The sequence below is a fragment of the Calcarisporiella thermophila genome (genome assembly GCF_041956535.1).
Source record: "Calcarisporiella thermophila strain CBS 279.70 unplaced genomic scaffold VTP21scaffold_21, whole genome shotgun sequence".
Taxonomy (NCBI): Eukaryota; Fungi; Calcarisporiellomycota; class Calcarisporiellomycetes; order Calcarisporiellales; family Calcarisporiellaceae; genus Calcarisporiella; species Calcarisporiella thermophila.
In genome coordinates, this window is record NW_027192211.1 from 371,995 (window position 1) to 390,933 (window position 18,939).

General features: G+C 43.7%; 5 protein-coding genes and 1 non-coding gene across 6 annotated transcripts; 4 read left to right on the forward strand and 2 right to left on the reverse strand.

Annotated features, from left to right (window-relative positions):
• The first annotated feature begins 180 nt into the window (after positions 1-180).
• Positions 181-253, forward strand: VTP21DRAFT_t210. Its single transcript has one exon. It is a non-coding gene; the product is annotated as a tRNA-Phe (tRNA).
• Positions 254-589: 336 nt separating this feature from the next.
• VTP21DRAFT_5221 (uncharacterized protein) lies at positions 590-1,666 on the reverse strand (the record flags this gene model as incomplete). Its single annotated transcript, XM_069395719.1, has 3 exons — positions 590-1,000; positions 1,070-1,197; positions 1,255-1,666. The coding sequence occupies 3 exons, from the start codon at positions 1,664-1,666 to the stop codon at positions 590-592; spliced, it is 951 nt and encodes a 316-aa protein (XP_069248295.1).
• A 459-nt stretch (positions 1,667-2,125) lies between these two features.
• VTP21DRAFT_5222 (uncharacterized protein) lies at positions 2,126-5,257 on the forward strand (the record flags this gene model as incomplete). Its single annotated transcript, XM_069395720.1, has 7 exons — positions 2,126-2,344; positions 2,405-2,598; positions 2,658-3,423; positions 3,488-4,251; positions 4,322-4,592; positions 4,652-4,716; positions 4,780-5,257. 7 exons carry the CDS (start codon positions 2,126-2,128, stop codon positions 5,255-5,257), a joined length of 2,757 nt encoding a protein of 918 aa, XP_069248296.1.
• Positions 5,258-7,443: 2,186 nt separating this feature from the next.
• Positions 7,444-9,591, forward strand: VTP21DRAFT_5223 (uncharacterized protein; the record flags this gene model as incomplete). The annotated part of the gene is made up of 9 exons (XM_069395721.1): positions 7,444-7,567; positions 7,623-7,953; positions 8,017-8,141; positions 8,204-8,322; positions 8,392-8,487; positions 8,560-8,757; positions 8,817-8,921; positions 8,987-9,120; positions 9,180-9,591. The coding sequence occupies 9 exons, from the start codon at positions 7,444-7,446 to the stop codon at positions 9,589-9,591; spliced, it is 1,644 nt and encodes a 547-aa protein (XP_069248297.1).
• A 180-nt stretch (positions 9,592-9,771) lies between these two features.
• Positions 9,772-11,529, forward strand: VTP21DRAFT_5224 (uncharacterized protein; the record flags this gene model as incomplete). The annotated part of the gene is made up of 3 exons (XM_069395722.1): positions 9,772-10,242; positions 10,314-10,385; positions 10,462-11,529. 3 exons carry the CDS (start codon positions 9,772-9,774, stop codon positions 11,527-11,529), a joined length of 1,611 nt encoding a protein of 536 aa, XP_069248298.1.
• Positions 11,530-11,834: 305 nt separating this feature from the next.
• Positions 11,835-17,617, reverse strand: VTP21DRAFT_5225 (uncharacterized protein; the record flags this gene model as incomplete). The annotated part of the gene is made up of 4 exons (XM_069395723.1): positions 11,835-15,166; positions 15,236-15,314; positions 15,385-17,218; positions 17,298-17,617. 4 exons carry the CDS (start codon positions 17,615-17,617, stop codon positions 11,835-11,837), a joined length of 5,565 nt encoding a protein of 1,854 aa, XP_069248299.1.
• Positions 17,618-18,939: the final 1,322 nt, after the last annotated feature.

The following is an 18,939-nucleotide window of genomic DNA, read 5'->3' on the forward strand; positions in this document are numbered from 1 at the left end:
CGTTCAATCGATATGCGTGTATCGTAGTTGTCGTGAATAGCCTGTACGTGAAACCAATGTAATCGTTGTACTTATCGTAATGGCGATCTTTTTCAATAATTTTTTTTTTTTTTTTGATCAATCAACGGCAATTTTCACTACATGAACTGCGCCCCCAGCGCTGCTGTCATCGTCGTCCACGCAGGGTTAGCTCATCTGGGAGAGCGTAAGACTGAAGATCTTAAGGTACCCGGTTCGATCCCGGGATTCTGCACTCAAATTTCTTTCTTTTTTTTTTTTTTTTTTTTTTTTTTTTTTTTTAGCAAACGCACACCCTGAGTAGCAAGGCCCTCTCTCTCTTCTTTTTTTTTTTTTCAAGAGCGTGACGATAATTTCTTTCCAGAATTACTTATCAGCACCTTAGTCTCTTATCACAAACTCTGAATACAATCACCAGAATCTATTACAATAAGGATTAAAGAGTATTGCAATGTTGGATACGCTAGTTTACATTGGATACCACATTTGCTAGAATGATTATACTATGAGTTGGTTCTATTGAATTTTAAAGTACATGTAGTCGAGTACGTTAGAACATGTACTTTATGAGTTAAAACAGTTTGCCAATGATTTTCCCTGCAATTTTTTCCGCAGTACTCTGACTGTGGTGTGTCTGTTGTTGCTGTGTTTGCTGTGATTGCGGCTGTCCACTTCCAGCCCCGCCCATCATCGATTGTAGTATGCTTTGAAGTCCACTGCTATTAGATGCTGCTCCACTTCCCCCCACCTTTTGGGTAAAATACAATTGTGCGGCCATGGTTGCAGCCGTTTTCAAAATATTTCCCTTGTCGGCACTTGTTCCTCCCTGAGCATTAAACAACTTCAAGGCTTCGCCCATAGCTAATCCAAGGAGCTGCGATTGGCCTCCAGATTGGCCTTGGTTACTGAAGAGCTTAAGAGCCTGCATGGCTGCAGCTGAGCCTAGCATTTCTGGAGATTGGTTCGGATTCGGCTGGCCATTCTGCAGAATATAATGAAGATCAGTTTGGTGAGAAAGAAATAAAATATATCACACGGAGGGAATCTTCACCTGTTGTCCATAAATCTGCTGGTGCGCATTGTTCATCTGTTGAACATCAGCATGTCCGAGTCCACTTCCGGATCCTGAGTGGCCACTGCCCATCACGCTAGAGAGCACGTTACTAAATAGTCCTCGATCTATTTCAATCGTCGAAAATTAGTCAAAAATTAAACACTCCAACCAATTTTACTTGCCTTCTTCGGTATTCATCCCAGAATGTTGCTGGGCCACTGAGGTAGCTTGTTGAAGATGTGGAGACTGTTCATCCCCATAACTCGGAGCGTGCCCATAATCGTATTGCGACTGGACAGGGACTTGCGGTGTTTGCCCAAATGCTTCATGACTGTACGATTGCTGGCCAGAGCCATAGACGGGCTGATTTCCCATTCCTAGGGCCTGTTGCTGTCCAAATCCTGGTTGGAATTGCTGCTGTGGTTGCTGCTGCTCCCCATAGGTCGGTTGGGGTTGTCCGTAGCTTGTCTGTGGCTGCCCAAAATATTGATTACCACTTTGCGATGTTTGGTTTGAAAATTGTTGCTGGCCGTAATATTGCTGCCCTCCGCTTCCTCCATAAGAGGCAGCTTCTCCTGGTCTGTTGTAATCCATTAGTGTTTTGTTGGATCGTGTTGTAGTCTCGCTAGTACTGAAGAATATTTGTGTTATAGGACGCGAAAACAAAACATATAATTTGACGTATCCATTCTCTGAAGTACGAGCTTCAGAAAACAATAAGATACCGATTCAGATATACTCTAATTGGCGATTAATTTAATTTATCAACCTAGATCGAAAAATCGAAAGAAAAACTTTACAAAGCGGTGTCGTTCGCCAGAAACACAGCGCACAGATGGTGCTGTTAATGTCTCGGAGAAAATGAGAGAGAGAGGGAGCTTTTTCCCTTAAAGAATTATCTTGTCTCCATCTTATTCATTCCTTATAATTAATAACTCAAAAGTTCTCTTCCTTTGAGTCTCTTGGACTTCTGAGGGAAGTTCTGTCCTGTGATTAGGGATCCCACCTTGATATTTGTTACACTTTAATTCTTTGGCACAGATCCTAGATCGGATGTCATCACCACTCACTCTCTCACCAAATTTGGGGCCAGGCTCTCCTCCCCATGAGGTTGATTTGATTAATGCCGCGCGCGAACTGGCACGGCGAGCGATTCTATTGGATGCGGAAGACAATCTAGACGGAGCCATTAAGTCTTACGAAGAGGCATTGAAGTTTCTCACAATGGCTTCAGAATTTACAAACAATGAGAATCATAAGCTGGAGAAGATAGTATGTAATGCATTTGATTTCTTATTTCGAGCTTAACTAAAAAGTTTCTATAATTTTTAGCGAGAACTCTATCAGCAACGTATAGATTATCTTATTGTTTCGGCAAGAGCTAAAAACATGATTTCTTCACCTACTTCATCAGCTTTTCTGTTATCTCAACCATCTCAGTCGCCTTTGTGTCCTCCCGTTTCTCATGCAGATAGAGTACTCCCTGAGCAACGCACATCCCCCTTCAAGCTGCCAGACAAGATACGGTAGTATAAACATAGATGGCATTATGCATCACTATCACTAATCGCATTGATCTATATAGCTCACAAAAAGAGCTTGAATATAGGCTTGACTCTCCGGTGTTGGCAAAAGAAAGTGAATCCGGTTTTGATCGTGTGCCAAGGGTTGAGCCAATACCTCCAGACAGATCAATCGATGGGATAAAATCAAACTTGCGCACAACTCCGCAGTTGCAACCGCTTTCCTCATCAGCACCCTCCAACGAAGATGCCCGGAATTCAAACGTCCCAAAAACAAAGAGTCGCCGCTCTCTCTCAATCTCTCTCGGTTCTCTCTTTCGCTCCAACAAGAAAAAAAGTAACAAAAATCCCTCTACAAAATCCTCTCGCCTCCAAAATTTACGCAAGTTTAATGCGTCAGTCAACTCACTGCGTGGGATATTTGATGCAGATGGGACGAAACCTCCAGAAGTCGAGCTAAAATTTAAATCGCTAGTTGATCTTAATGCGGCAAACGCACTTTCTTTGGATGTGAGCCCCATGCCAATATTGGAACATACCAATTCATGCGCACCGGAACCAATGGCTCTTAATGAACGAGCTACAACGGATGCGTCCCCGTCACAACGTTCGGAATCGGACACGCTAAGGCAGTCTCTACCTCCAAATAGAATCAAAGAGCACTCCAAGGTAGCGGAGGCTCGCGAGAAAGCACGAATCGCGGTGCAACTCGATTCGGGGCAGGATATAGAGGAATCAGTGCTTAGGTATCAAGAGGCTGTCAAATTACTTGATGAAGTTATGTTAGAGCCCTCGCACGCTGGGGAAATTAAACATTTCGAATCCATCGTATGTTCATGCCCGCCCATAATGCATATATTTGTGAGACTAATTACTCTATGTTTGAACTTAGCGAGATATGTATTTGCGGAGGATACAACAATTGACATCTATCCCTAAGGGAAGAGAGCCAGATACAAATAAATCTGAGGCAAAACGCTCGAGAATAAACAACTTGAAGTTGAACCTGTTGGGAGGCCAAAAGGATGCCGAAGGAAGGGACAGTATTTCGCCACGGACTATTTCCTCAAAATATTCTGCTCGATGGAGTCCACTTTCTCCAAAATATACATCGTCGCCCCCTCCATTAGTGCCTATTTCACCCGTAACCTCGAGTCCAAATCGATATACTCCTGCTACGCACTCACGTGGCATACCGATAAACTCTTCGCGCGAGATAACGTCCCCTGGCTCCCCTAAGTTTTCTTCGCTTTCCTATAAAACGCGATCATCCTCCTTCGGTACTTCGTCGCCCTGTTCTTATGCAAGCTCGCCTGAATTTCCCGGTATCATGCGATCGATGTCATCACGAAGCTTCTCCTATAGGGCTGAGTCACGTAAAGCCGAGCTCGGGATAGCAACCATCGGCCCTGACTTATTTGAAGATCCCATTGGAGATATCCCATTAATTCCGGGGACATTTGGGCAGAGGACAACAATCAAGCCTATTTCAGATGATAGTTTTGAGGTAGATTTGATGGGTCTAGAGGACGCAGTGTATGAACCACCGCCATCGGACCCTCGTAAGAGAATATTTTGGCTATTCCGAAGTCTGGAGAGAAGCTTGAGTGTGGGTGCTTTTATCACTGAACGACTTTACATTCCACGTGAAATTTGGTATAAACCACTTTTTTGACTCGAATATATCCATGGTCGACTTACTAATGCCTGTTTTTTTGATCGTAAGGATGCAAAATAATGTACGTGTCCCCGCTATCGAAACCAAGATTCAGATATGCGATATCTTAAGCGGGGCATTGCACCGCATTTCAGCATGGGAGAGATTAGATGACCTGCAAGGGACTGTAAAGCGTTTAGAATTTCTGCAAACCGCTCTAGGATCTGTTCAGAACATGCTAGCAAAGAAGGAATTTACAAAGGATCAAGGATCACTTGGATCGAGCACAAGCCGACAAGCAAGCCCCACCTCCCTCACGCTCTTTTCAGGGAAATCTAATGTAAATGGAGTTATTTTAGGAAATTTGCACGGGATTAATTTTATTTCTGATCTTCTTAGTCGCCAACTTCGATTAAATCCTTATGGAGAAAGCGGTCAATGGACCTAATGAGTAGCCGAAGAGGGTAAAGGAGAGAGCACTTCGTTTAATTACTTCATATTGGTGACCTAATCCAGCTTTTTATTAGATCTGATGATTCGACTGGTCGCTATATGGATTCGCTAAAGCGACTTTTGCGCGCTGCTTTAGTGCTTGATCGATACTTCACTCACTTTGAGCCCAGAGTAACATGCGCCCCATCTCTGAATATGCATCCCCGTTCCCCTCCCTTATCTCCATTCCCCTGTCATCACAAAGCTAATTCATATATTTCTCAAAACGGTGCGCAGGCAGAGCCCATATCTCGCCAGAGTCGCTCCCAACGGCCAGTTAATCTGAATCAACGCCATCACTCTAATCCTACTTTGGCTATGCCAGTTGCACAGGAAATTTCAGTAGAAAATCAAATAGGGCTTCAGAGCAGCGCAATTGAACTACAAATATTGGATCGACTGCAGCGAGTATTAGAGGTGCTCCACGAACAAATTTATGCTTTTGCTGTGAAAGATTTAGGCTTTCTTCTGGAAAGATGGGTAGAGAAAAGAAAAGAGAGCTTGAAAATATAAAGGATAGAGCAGAGCATCATCTTCTTCTGGAAAGATATACAGTGTATGTATATATTGCTTGTACTTGTATTTATCTGTAGATTTGTTGTTTGTCAGTGGTATATTTAGTTTATTATGTTTCTAATACTAATACTAAATCCGGCCTTCGTATAAAAATCGCAATAAGAATATCTGAGAGCATCATCTTATTAGAGTACGAAATCTGCAAATAGATAAATAGTTCAAAATTGGAAGCATGTCAAGTCCAAGGCTTAGAAGTGTTTGCAGTAGCGGCACTTTTTTTTGAAAGAGCCAGGATTAATATCTACAAGTAAAAGGCATTAACCGGAGTTTCTCGATTTCATCCTCACTCACTTCGACATGAAGACAGTATCATGGACAGTTTTGGTGGCCATGAATCAGCATTAGAGATAAGCATTTTGTTTCTGAGTAGCTATTAAGAATCTTTCCTTTTAGTCACTAGCACTGGCTTCCACATATATGTGTTATTTTGAACTGCCAAGCTTCAAAGTGGCGGGCTAGCTCAAGGGAGAATTTTGTGATAATGGATGCACAACTCTAAATGTATTTGCAGTAAATGCGTGGCTTCAATAGCAGGCAGTCAGGCGCAAAGCAGCGCCTAAAATGTTCATAATTTGTTAATCTATTTGTGCAAATTTTAAATTTTAAGCAATTTGTTGATTCTTTTCTTCACTTCAATGGCTTCAAACTGCATAGGCTGTTTCAGCTTGCAATTAGCACAAGTCCTGTGGCACTTGGCTTGAATTTGAATTGGACCAGAAACAAATTTAAGAATTTTGCGCGAAGGTCATTTTAAATACAAACTAGAAATTTACAGCTAAAATCAAGTGTAAAATGAATAGGAACACAGTGACCAAACAGCTTATGTGAGAAAATCTCACGGAGGCATGATATTGATATTATTAATGAAATGGTAGGTGCGGATTGGAGTATTTTCAATACACGGCAATAATGTATATAGCATGAACCTATGTTTATGAAAAAATTGTTAAATTAATTCAGTGAAAGGTGCTTGGGATTGAAGCAGAAAAAGTTTGCTCCAATACTTACAATTCCAGGAATATAACCAAGGATTGTTAAGAGAATGTTAATCGCCAGGTCTGCCGTGCATCCACGCTCCAGAAATACACCAAGGGGTGGGAAAATAACTGCACAGATGAGTTTACAGACTAGGACCAGGAAAAAGACTTAATTAGGTTGAAATCATGTAGAGACAAATCAAAAGGAACATACTGTCGTCACAAGTAACTGGCATTCTTGATTATCGACTACTGATTCACTAAACTAAAGTGTATGAGTTGAGGAAGTGTAAGAAGTTATAAAGCTCCAATTTATACAATTTCCAATTGTCCGAGTCGTTTTATAAACGTGTTTCGAGAAATCGGTTGACGTCATTATAAATCTCCGCCTGTCTCCTTATGGTGGGGCTTCTTGGCAAGTATGGCTGCGGGATTAGGAAAACGATGTTTGCCATCTTCCGATAGAGAGTTCAGAGAAGCTTTTAAGAATATTCTATTGCTCTCCGTTACATAAGTCGGTCCACTCCACTACCATTAAATATTCTGAGCAAGGATATGGAAGCTTGCCTTTCTTGGCCCAACCCAAGAAATTTGCTTAAAATATACCACCCATTGCTTGTTCTTTTTCTTCAAATTGATACACGCCCAATGCTTGGATTGTCCTTGAATTTCTCGATTTTTGAATGCACATGTAGCAATGGCTTATTTCCACACGCTCGAGTAGGGAAATTCGAAAAGTTCAAATCTTATTCTTAACGATTATAGACTTCAAGTTCTATTCACTAAATGAATTGGGTGCTTTTGATAGCAGCGATGTCGGTATTGCGCGGTTACGAAATAGGGACTATTCCTTTGTTGTGGGACAGTGATGTTTGCACCTGTATTTAATCTTGAATCTAGGAGTAAAGGAGGGCAAAGTACACTTTCGAGGCGGATTGTTGTCGCGATCTGCTTGGTGGGTTTGATATTGATAACAAATTGCCTAGCAAGACATGAAGTCTGCTTCTGTCCGTGTCAAGCATATCAATAGCTGTTAATATGAATACATCTATATATTATAGTAATAATAAAAAAATAGAATTTGCCTGCGGACTTTGGAAATTTGCACAGGTTTCCATCTTTTTATTTTTATATGCAGTTAAAGAAATGCGAAAAATCATGCCTGAAATTAACCAGACGATCGCTGAATTTCAAGAAATCAAAGCCCACACAGAAAAAATACACCGAAAGATTGGTGCACGAATATCTGATCTACAGAGGAATAAACCATGTATATTGCCACTGACTTGTCGATTACTACAGTTAGATTAATTTATTTTCTTTAGATGTACTCCCTGTCGGCTTGTCCAGCAAATCTAGCATCCCTAGCAATCTTGAAGAAATCACGTTTCGATTCCTCACTTCCATCGAGTGGTCTCTATATACGCCCATAGATATCCACAAATTTCTTGAACGTTTGTTGAGTTTCTATCCTTCTCTTGCGGCTCACCATATACATGATATTCTTCCTAAGATTGAGGCTATACTCTTGAGATTACACAAATTGTGCGGCGAATGGGTTATTTCGCTAAAGGATGAGCGAGTGGGAGGAAGGAGAAGGATAGTGATTGAAGGGGTAGACGTGGAAAAATTGAAGGCTGCACTGTCATCGGAGGAGTAAGTAAATTTTTCATATCTATGGTATGTTATTTTCTATACCTGTTATATTGTTTTACGTAGAAATATTTCAACCGGAAGTGCGGGTATTTTGGATGGGATGACTTCTTCAAGGAAGTCATTTTCTAATTCAGAGCATCGACGAAAATACTCGAATCCTTCAAATGTTGTTTCAAGCGAACAGTCTGGTAAATAAACATAGCCGTATAAATAGTGATTATTTAGTTAATTCTTCATCAATCTCCGATAGATATCGACGAATTACTTGCTAAACCTTCGTATTTCGAAAAAGAGTATGGTGGTCAATTGGAAACACTATGGGAGATAATAAATCAGCCGACTGCCAAAGATATGCTTGCCCGCGAGATGGTGAGATTGTTTCATATTATTTCATTGTAGATGGCAAATTCCTGAATTAAGTATGGGCCCATGTTTTAGTTCCGTTCGCATAATAGCGGATTCCGTGAGTTTTGCAGACAGGGAACAAAAGATCAATGCAAACGGAAGCTTAAATCGGCTAGCGCTTGTAATAAGGTAGAGAGAGTATGGACATATTGCTGGATCTGAGCAGAGTTTGTTAATAGAACCAATTTCATTCTTATACAGCTTCATTTTCGAAGAATACTTCGCCCCTACACTGAGGTTGAACTTGGGGATTGCTCCTACCTCAATACTTGCCATCGCATGGATACATGTAAATATGTACACTATGAATTAGACGATGAGGATCCGGCACCAAAAGTTCTGGTTCAGACAAAAAAGCCACCAAAACCTGCAGTCACCCTATTTCCTCCGGTTAAAATGGTATTCATTGGCTCTTTGTACTGAAAAATGGGGTTTAGATTGACCATTCCCAATGATAGCTGCCGCCCCAATGGATTAACTGTGATGTTCGCAAGTTGGATTTCAAGGTCCTAGGGAAGTTTTCAGTAATAATGGCAGATCCTCCGTGGGATATTCATATGACGGTATTTAAATAATTTAGCATGCTAACATTCACTGCACAATATCAATCATTTGCTTTTATTTATAGCTACCCTATGGAACCATGACCGATGACGAAATGAAAGCTCTTCCAATGCATGAGTTACAGGACGAGGGGTTACTTTTTCTGTGGGTAACAGGGCGTGCTATGGAGCTGGGGCGAGAGTGTATGATGCTATGGGGGTAAGACTTGAATTCTTCTAAATTATCTTATTCCAAGGAGGCTTGAGCTTTTCCGTTAGATATGACAGGGTGGACGAACTCGTTTGGATAAAAACGAATCAGCTTCAACGCCTTATTCGCACGGGTCGTACTGGTCACTGGCTCAACCACAGCAAGGAGCACTGTCTCGTTGGTCTTAAAGGGAATCCTCGTGGCCTTCTCCGAGGTTTAGACTGCGACGTGATTGTGGGGGAAGTTAGAGAGACGAGTCGTAAACCAGACGAAGTTTACGGTCTCATTGACCGTTTAAGTCCAGGAACTAGGAAGTTGGAGATATTTGGACGTCAGCATAATACACGACCAGGTTGGATAACACTAGGGAATCAATTGGAGAGCACGAGGATTTACGAAGCCGACTTAGTGAAGCGATTCAATGAGCGGTTCCCGGAGAATCCAGTCAGTTTAACCCCATTACCACCCGAGTGGCAATAGCCATCTTGCCCATTCATACCGATTTTATTTTTGCTGTTTATCTCCGCAGTGTTGAATTCAAATTTCTCCCGCTTTTTAAACTTATTAATAATATTTCCCTATTCGGCGTTTATATTAAACTGTTAAGCCTCAGTTTGAGTATCCAATTTGGGTCTTCAGAGGTTCTCAACTTTATGCTTCATGGTCATTAGTAGTCGATTCCACTCAATAGATCCCGTAAAATTTGCTAAATTAGGCGCATTTATATGCGCTTTCCTATTTACATTCGGTTCTCATTATGCTGGACACACGCTTGCTCCACTAAAGGCCGATCTTAAAGCGAGCCTTAACATTACCAATGCTCAATACGGAGTTCTTCAGTCCAGTGTTTCTCTAGTCAATTCGTTTATCCCATTGTTTGGCGGGATTTTTGTTGATTCGTTTGGAACAGGTACAGGCTCTTTGGTCAGCAGTTTTCTAATAGTTGTTGGGCAAAGTATAGTATCCGTTGGAGTTCAAAAAGGAACATACGGGGTCGTAATTGCCGGTAGGGTGTTGTTTGGAGTTGGCTCAGGCACGGTCGTTATTGCACAGGAAAGTATCTTGGGAAAGTGGTTCCGCGGAAAGGGGCTTACATTGGCGCTCGCCAGCCTTTTTTCAATTTCAAGACTGGTAATCTCTCTACTATCCCTTCTTTCTTCCAATTGTTTTTCTTTTCGCACTGTTAAACGAGATGGTGCTAGGCATCATTTCTTGCCAACGTCGTTGCCGTCCCCATCAAAAATGCGACCGGATTCTATGGGAATGCATTCTGGGTATCTTAGTTCTCTACTCACTACATCCACTGATAAAATATTATGGCTATTTATTCTATCCTCATTGAAATCTTAGGTTGCGACTGGAGTATGCATTTTTTGTTTTTTTGTGAATATTGTGTTCGTTTATTTTGCAAATCGCGCTGAACATCATTCAACCGTGGCTTCCTCCACACCAAATGTCAATTACCTGAGATTTCTCAAACGAAACCGTACTTTCCACCTTCGACGCGTTCTCTATTTACCCCTTTCATATTGGCTCATTGTCTTCTTGCAGATGTTGCTAGCGGGTCTTTGGACCTCTTTTCTTCACGTTGGTACCGAGCTGGTTCAAATTCGCTTCGGAGAGGCCCAAGCAATTGCAGCTTTCAATGCGGGCATTGGACAGACGGTTCCGATCGTGGTCTCACCTTTCTGGGGCGCCCTTGTAGATAGGTTCGGAAGGAGGGTCTGCACAATTTTCCTGTCCAGCATTATACTGGTCGTGTCACAGTGCATCCTTGGATTCTTGGAAGTTACTCCTATTGTTGGAATAGTCCTTTTCTCAGTTTCTCTGACCTTGGGTCCAATAGGACTCGTATCCTCGATCCCCTTGTTGCTGCAACCCGATCTAATTGGCACTGGATATGGGATATTTAAAGTGTCCGACAACATCGGTTCGACCCTTTTCGACATCGGAATTGGGTACATACAAGACGCCACGCCTGGACGTGGGTATGGTGGCGTCATCGTCTTTTTCCTTCTTATTGCTTCAATTTCGACGTTGGCATCGGTTTTGCTCTGGATCGTGGATTGGCGACTGGGCGAGGGAATACTCGAGGCGGGGCACAAGAAGAGAACTATATTATTAGATAAGTGGCAAGCAGACAGGCAAGAAACTGAGCAGAGCGTGGAGAAAGCGGGTAATCGGGAGCAGAGCATGGAAAAACAGAGAAAGGTGACGAACGAAGAGATGGCCCAGCAAGATGTGATGCCCCATGAGAGGAAAACCGTGTGCATGGCTATGTGCAAGGCACCTCGGACGGAGCCAGCAACAAGTGAGGCGTTGTACCACAACTATTTTTTTGGAGCAGTGATACTGGTGTTAATTATTGCAAGCTTTTGCTTATATTTTGTGGCAATTGCTCGCAATGTAATGCAATAGGATGCTGATGCTATTACTTTGACCAATGCTCTAGACCATTCCACTGTTAATGAAATTGTTGTTTTAATAGAAAATAAAAGGATGCATTTGAATAACATTGAAAAAAAAAAGCAACAAGAAAAATAGTTGACTAGTAGAAACTGGAGAAAAATTAGAAGTGTGTAAAAGGAAGGAGAAAAGTAAAAAGAATAATAAGAGGAGGTATAACCAAGAGAAAAAAAAAAATAATGTTTTCCGAGTTCTATCTAAAAAGGTCATCAAATATAAGTAACATGTGTAAAATGAAACATAGCTGATATTTAAAATCACAATTCCCCTTGCAAGATCAACTCTATACAATTGTTGATGTAGGACTTCTTGCTAGACATTTCCACGCCGAAATGCGCCGCAAGCTGTTCTCGGACTTGTTTCTTGGTGAGCTGAGTTAGATCGGCGTTCGAAAGCAGCATGCGGATCACCGCCAAAATCTCTTCGTCGGTCGGTAAAGCTTCGCCTTCATTTGGCGCTTCGGGTTCAATCCCTGGGGGAATGACATGGGACAAATTTTGCGAGTATACGCTGGCAGTTTCTCGCGAGAAATGCTGGGGGACGCGCGGGATATTTCGTTCATACCGTCGACTCTCAGCGAGCGATTGAGGCCGTCGGGAGCTCACAATTGAATCGCGGGCAGAATAGGCGGATCGTTCCGAGTAAATTGAGCGAGCATCACCTGTAATAGACTGGGCTACATTTCGTGCCACGTGGTGCGGCTTGGCCCTGCTCGACCGGTTGTTTCCACCCCTCTCTTGAGGTCTTCTCTTCGATAGGGATGAGAGCAGCGAGATCCCTGTTTCGTGCGACACGTGAGTTCCCGTCTCCCACAGCTCCTGCTCGTATTCACTCCACCGCTTGAGGGGAACCATACGCGGATCGAACTTGCCCTCATCCGTCACCATATAACGCTTCCCCTTCTCACCAACGACGACACGCGTGTTTCCCCACGAAAAGTCGTCAAAATGCCAGAACGCATACAGAGGAATGTAGAAGGAGAAGAAAGGTAAACCAATAATATAAAAAATCATCCATCCAACGTGCTCCCATTTTCGGCGCAATATGAAGATCACTGCCTGCAGTCCGTACACCGCGATCAACATGATGATGGAGGCCCAGGGGATCAGGGCGTGCGAAGTCGCGGTGATGTAGATGAGATAGATGAGGTAAACGACGGTGGCAGGCATGACCAGGGTCGCAAACAGGTCCATAAGCACAACGAATCGCATGGAGAAGCAGCAAATTCCACACAAGTGCCTGAGAAACACTAGTTCCGCAAGATTATGTACAGTGGAGTTGATCCAGCGCCTGCGTTGCGAGAGCAACACTGACCAACGCTCGGGCGCGTTGGTACGGCAGCGGGCATCTGGGACGAAGCGCAGCTTCATTTTGGGGAACCATTTAATCATGAGGGTTGTGAGGTAGCGATCTTCACCCAGGTGAAGCAGGTTTTTCTTGTGCAGAGTGTCGACCATATTCTCTCCATAGTCCTCGATGACCTCATCGGATATCAGTAAAGGCTCGGGCTTGGTATCAGGTGTTCGCAGACGATACATACAAAAGCAGCCGGGCAGACAGGTCACAGACCCGAACAGCGACTCGAATGCTTTCGAGAGGTGATGCGAAATATAATACTCGTATACTTGGATCATGGTCACCCATGATTGTCGCTCATTCGCGAGTGAAGTCTCTCCGCAAAGCCCTATCACCTCCTCCTCCTCTTCGAATTCGGCCATTAGACGAGGAACAGAATCCGGGGTCACTTCGGTGTCGGCATCCACCATGAGGACAAATTCGTAGTGTATAGGATCCACGCCGATCACATTTTTCATCTGGTGGTAGAGCTCAAGTTCGAGGGGTGCCATTGGTCGATCATAGTGTACCTTGTTCAGGAAACGCATCAAAATCATTTGAGAATCACGTTTTCCGCGGTTACCTGGCCGCTGACGTTCAGAGGGCCGGCCAACCTTGACCACCACCACAAATGGGACCACATGCCCGCTTTTCTCATAAAGACCAGCGTACACTTTGCCCATGTTGTGTCGTTTGGCCCCTTCTCCCAGGGAGATGAAGCTCAGGGGCTCGGGGTCCACGGAGGGGTCCACGCCAAGAATATCCAATACGATGTGGGGCGTGGGACGATCATTCCCAGAGCCAATAATCATTCCGTCACAAATGATGAAGAGGAGCTTTCGTTTATCGTCGTACTTGAGCACAGCGAGCGAGTCGATGGTTCGGCGCAACGATTCATCGCCTTCTGTATAGCATGGCACTTGCATGATGACGAAACGATCCTGTCCCGGCCATGTCATCGGATCCCCAGAATACCGCCCATCCAGAGGTAAGGCCGCCAAGAATTTGAACAAGATAACCGAAGCCATCAATGCTGAGATTCCTAGCAAGAGGTAAGCGCCGAACAGACAACCGGCATTTTGACGCTTATCCACTTTGCCCACGAAAAACAGATTCTGTAAGCATACGAATTGGCGCTGCTTCACCTTTGGATCAAGCGTAAGCGCCCGCCATTCCTGAGTAATGTCTTGGCCGGCTTTTTCTCGGAAGAGTGCGACCACCGTGGGATCAATGAAATTAGTATCCGCCGAGGTAGCTTGAGGTTTGGGATCCACAATTTGCAGCTTGCTCGAGATTGGCATGATTTTCACCCCTCCTCCCAGATAATCGGTCAGATCATAAACGCTGTCATCAATTACCGCCCACCGCCGATTTCCTGACAACGCACTGCGTGCTCCATCTCTGATCATTTGCATTGTGTAACCCATGTAGCCGAGTCGGTAAGACGCTCGTAGCCTTTCCATTTGGATCCAGTACCAATCGGGCCGGAAATCATCGTTGATCGCCCGGAAATCATGGAACGCCGTGAATGGATTCGTGGTGTTTTCCGGCTGAAGGACAACCGACGGATGTATTTTCTCATTGATTCCATCGCATAGAGCGCTCACCTGTACGGGGAAAATGGTGGTCGCATCTTGTCCAGCGAAGCTCATCACTGATTGTCGCGGAATTACAGAGCTTGCTATATGATTCGGCGCAAAATCCGTGAGAAAGAATACCTCGCCTCTTATGGCAGTGTAAGCATTGTTCGGGTCACTATGGGCAGCGAGCTCCACCGGTGAGAACACGTATTGTTTGGGACAGGTAATTTTATCCAATCCGACGATGAAGAATAGCTGCACGGTCATCAGCAGCAGAATCAGAATCACAAGCGCAAGTTTTTCTCGCCAAGCCATTTGCACATCCGGCCGGCGCTTTCCGAACATAGAAAGGCATCGGTCTGGGAACGGCCATGTAAGCAGCCACACAATTGAAAGCCAATATTTTCGTCCAGCGGAAGTTTCGGTGACTTCTTCCATTTCCATATGGGTTTCGGCTTTGTGTGGAAGCATACGATGCAACTCGTACATATCCTGTGCACTACTTGCCGCGTAGTGCTCCGAAGCATAAAACGATTCTGCATCGATTTGCGACTGATCGTTCTCTGAGATCTGGGAGCGAGCATCGTTACCGCCAGAGTAGAGAGAGGGTTCCTCTGCGGAACCAGGCATGGACGAACCGGCGACAGAGGTCCCACGGTACATGGAATCAGCATCTACGTCCATAAATTCAAAAAATTAGCACGCGAGAACGCAACGCTTGGAGGTGAATAGCCATCCAATACCTAGTCGATTTTTCCTTTCTTTTTCAAGATTTCTCAAATTATCTTCCAAATCTAACCATGCGTTTCCGCTCAGAAACACCTAGGAAAACAAAGCAATAGCTAAATAAGTATGATCGCCTCTCAAATTCAGTTTTATCTAGTGCATTTACTTTTGTTCCTCCAATGCCCATTTCCTGAGCTGTCCAGCCGAAAATGGATCGAAGGGCCTCACACTTGGTCTTTGGGTTTCTCCCCTCTTCCAGGGTGACTGGGTCCAAAACATCCGCATATCTTTCCAGGAATTCTTCGTGCTCCAAAGAAATACGATAGCGCGACTGAAATCTTTGGGCAATCGGGGAGAGCCCAAATGCCCGTACCTGGGCGTGCACGCGCTTCGAGTCGAATGAGGCCGACTGTGAGGCATCATTCGATCGGATACAAAACACATACCACAAAGTCGCTTCTGAAAGCGTTTCAACCAATTTATCCGTGACGACTTTCAGTTGAGTGGCGGTGCCTTCCAAGGGACTATCCGACCTTTCTCCGGAATGTTTCTTAACCAACTCGCCAGAGTCCACTTCCACTGGCGGCTTCTTAGCATGCCGAGTAGATGGCGCTCGTGTCGGCAGACTGGATTGCTGTGCACGCACGATGGATGTTCCGCTGCGAGGATGCGCCTGTGTCGTTATCGCTTTGCCCCTGAACAGATCCACGACAAAGCTATTTCCAGATGGAGGTCTTTCAGCGTCACCCCGAAATAGTGATACAAAGTCAGCGTCGAGTGCATCCATGTTACGCTCAAGGAAGCCTGCTGGATCATAGGTGACAGTTCCGTTGAAATGACGGATTCCAAAAGTGCGAGCAGCAGGTGCAGGAAGGGTTGAGGGCGAATAGGAGGAATGGTTGTTGTGCGCGTTATCGAACGATATCACCATGCGGTCATCGGAGGTTTGCTGTCGCGTGTGTTCGGTCATAAGGGGTATCAATCCTTCGGCAATCAGCTCTACGCACTCGCTATTGTCCGGCCAGGTAATTTCAGGGAGCATCACTCCGTCCTCCGTGCACTCACTAATATCAAATACGCTCTTGAGGACCAAGTTCTGAATGCGCTCATTAGCAAAATTGAAGCAGAATTGTTCAAATCGGTTGCGTAAGCGATTCTGGAATCCTGGAAAATCGAGTACGCCGATGAAGTTATCAAAATTCTCTTGACACAGCTTTGAATTCAGGAATTCAACCACCCAGGCAAAGAGGAGCGAATAGAGCCCGCGAGCAAGTTCGTCGCACTGATTAGTAGCCTGTTGGGCATCAAGCACCATGGAGATGATATCCTTGTTGAGAAGCTTTGTCTTGTAGGTCAGCACATTTTGCAGCGCATTGACTTCCACCCCGAGCAAGTCTGCAACAAATTCAAGTATATCCATATTTTTAACGGTGGCAGGCTCGTCCTGTGCAGTACTATCGATAAAGTGGATATTGCCAAGATGCAATATTGCTGCAAGTACGCGGTAGATGTGGGCAATCTGGCGCGATCGGAGCCCCAAGGAACGCATGGCCTCTTTGGTCTTCACATAGCCTAGTGCATCGTCAATTCCTGGCGTCTGTACAACTCGTCCCATATTGGTATATCGAAAATTTTCAGGACCTTCTAGGTGGAGATGAGTGGTTTCATCAGCTGATGCTCCCGCTAACAAATAATAGAAAATGTTGAAGTTGCGTTCATGCTCTGCCACTTGGACAACGCGGGACTTTTCAAGCATATAGTCAAGTGTTTTTGCTCCGATCATCCGGCCTCTTGCATTGAATTGAATCTCCATGAAGCGCCCAAACCGTGAAGCATTAAGATTCTGCAGCGTAACTGCACTTCCAAGTGACTCAAGCACGGTTGTGCTATGTAGAATTTGTTCGCTAACTTTGTTGGACTTTTTGTGATGAGCACTCAGTGCGCTTAGCTGTCGCAGAATGCGTTTGAATGACTCAGTTTTACCACTACCAGATTCACCACTAGATATAATAAAAAAATAAAGCATTTCATGCCAGTTAGTCAAACTGTGGCAGTAGAAAAGGATCAGAGCAGTAATACTTTAATATAATCGCTTGATAAAATCCAGATCGTCGCATGTGCATGTACGCGTGAGTCGCCAATTGATAAACATGAGGTGCTAACACTGGCCTTGGGCTCGAAAGGTTCCTGTAATCATCCACGTATGCCTGCATAAGCTCATCATTACTAGATCCTATTGCGGACCCATTTTTGTATGGATTTACTGCCACTATGGCAGCATCGCCAATGCTCGTATAAATCACATCACGCTGAAAACGCTCTCGTATTAGTGCAACAATATCGCTGTCGGATATTGAGGGTAAAAGGCAAAGATCTTGGATTTCTCTTTGCGATGTCATTGCGCTGATGTAGGTGAAATATCAGTACACACCAAAGTATGAGGGAATATAAAAATGGACGCAATACCTTTTTTAGCGAATTAAGCGAGGCGACAGGCAAAGATATTAATATAATAACTAAAGTATGAGAAGGGAATGGTAATCTAAAAACAAGTAATGCAGCTAATGAAAAGTATAGGGATCCAACATAAGGTAGAAAGATATAGAATGAAGTATAGTGAAAAATAGCTTGAAAGTTTGTTCTATTTTTACTTTGGTGCCATAGAAAAGCATTCAATGTTTGTGTCTAAACAACTAAAGGAGGAATCGATGGACCTATTATAAAAAAAAGAGAACAAGAATTACGGATGTAAATAAAGAGAGGATGTCCAGCAAAAATGTACTGATTGATTGGGAGGGGTAATTCTTAGTATCTCATCGATGAACAAGATGGGAAAGTCTCAGCAAAAATTAAAAATAATCGATGGACTGCGACTCAATTGGTTCGAGCCAAAGAGTTTCAAAGAGTTTTATTGTTAGCCTCCTCAAAAGAAATCGAATTTAGAATTTTTCCAAGAGATGTTATGATTGTCATCATAAAACTTCCCATCCAGATGGCAAGCTATCTTTCTTTCTCTCTTGCGCAAATGGGGCATTTTTTCATTTTATAGAGCCATAGAGAGTATAATTACATTCCTCACTAACAGTGATATTCATTCAATTGCATTATTCATTATAATAAACTCTGTAATGAATTTACTCCGTTCAAGTGGTTACCCGCGGCTTGTATAGTAGATACCTCCAAGGTGGGAAAATAATACGAATAATTATGCTCGAGCATGGTAGAAATCACAAGTATATAGGCAATATGTCAATGCCACACACTATTGTCTCTTTGATCGATCCAGATGGCGTTGATATTTGGCTGTGCTGATTCAGACGATCACCCACACTAATTTTTCAAGGGCAATGCATAGATGCCGCCATTTTTACTGATTGGATTGACGATATATTGTAGATTCCATGTTCATTAAAAATTACAGATTCCTCAATTTTACGGTTCCGGAGAATTGAGAAATTATCCATAAAGCATTTCCAAATACCAAATATTTATCCTGTACCCACCCAGTTGTACACCAATAAGCCACATCGATTCCTATCTCCCGGTTACTAAGAATATGATGAAACCTCAATGGGTTGCAAAAGAAAACGAAAATAGCCTCAAGAGAACTTATATAGATAGCCACGCAAATCGTCATTACATTAGCCTGTGTGTATTCAACTAAAGAAACTTGATTGCATGCGACATCAATGGGTTCAATGGCGGCCAGATGGGGCTGCCA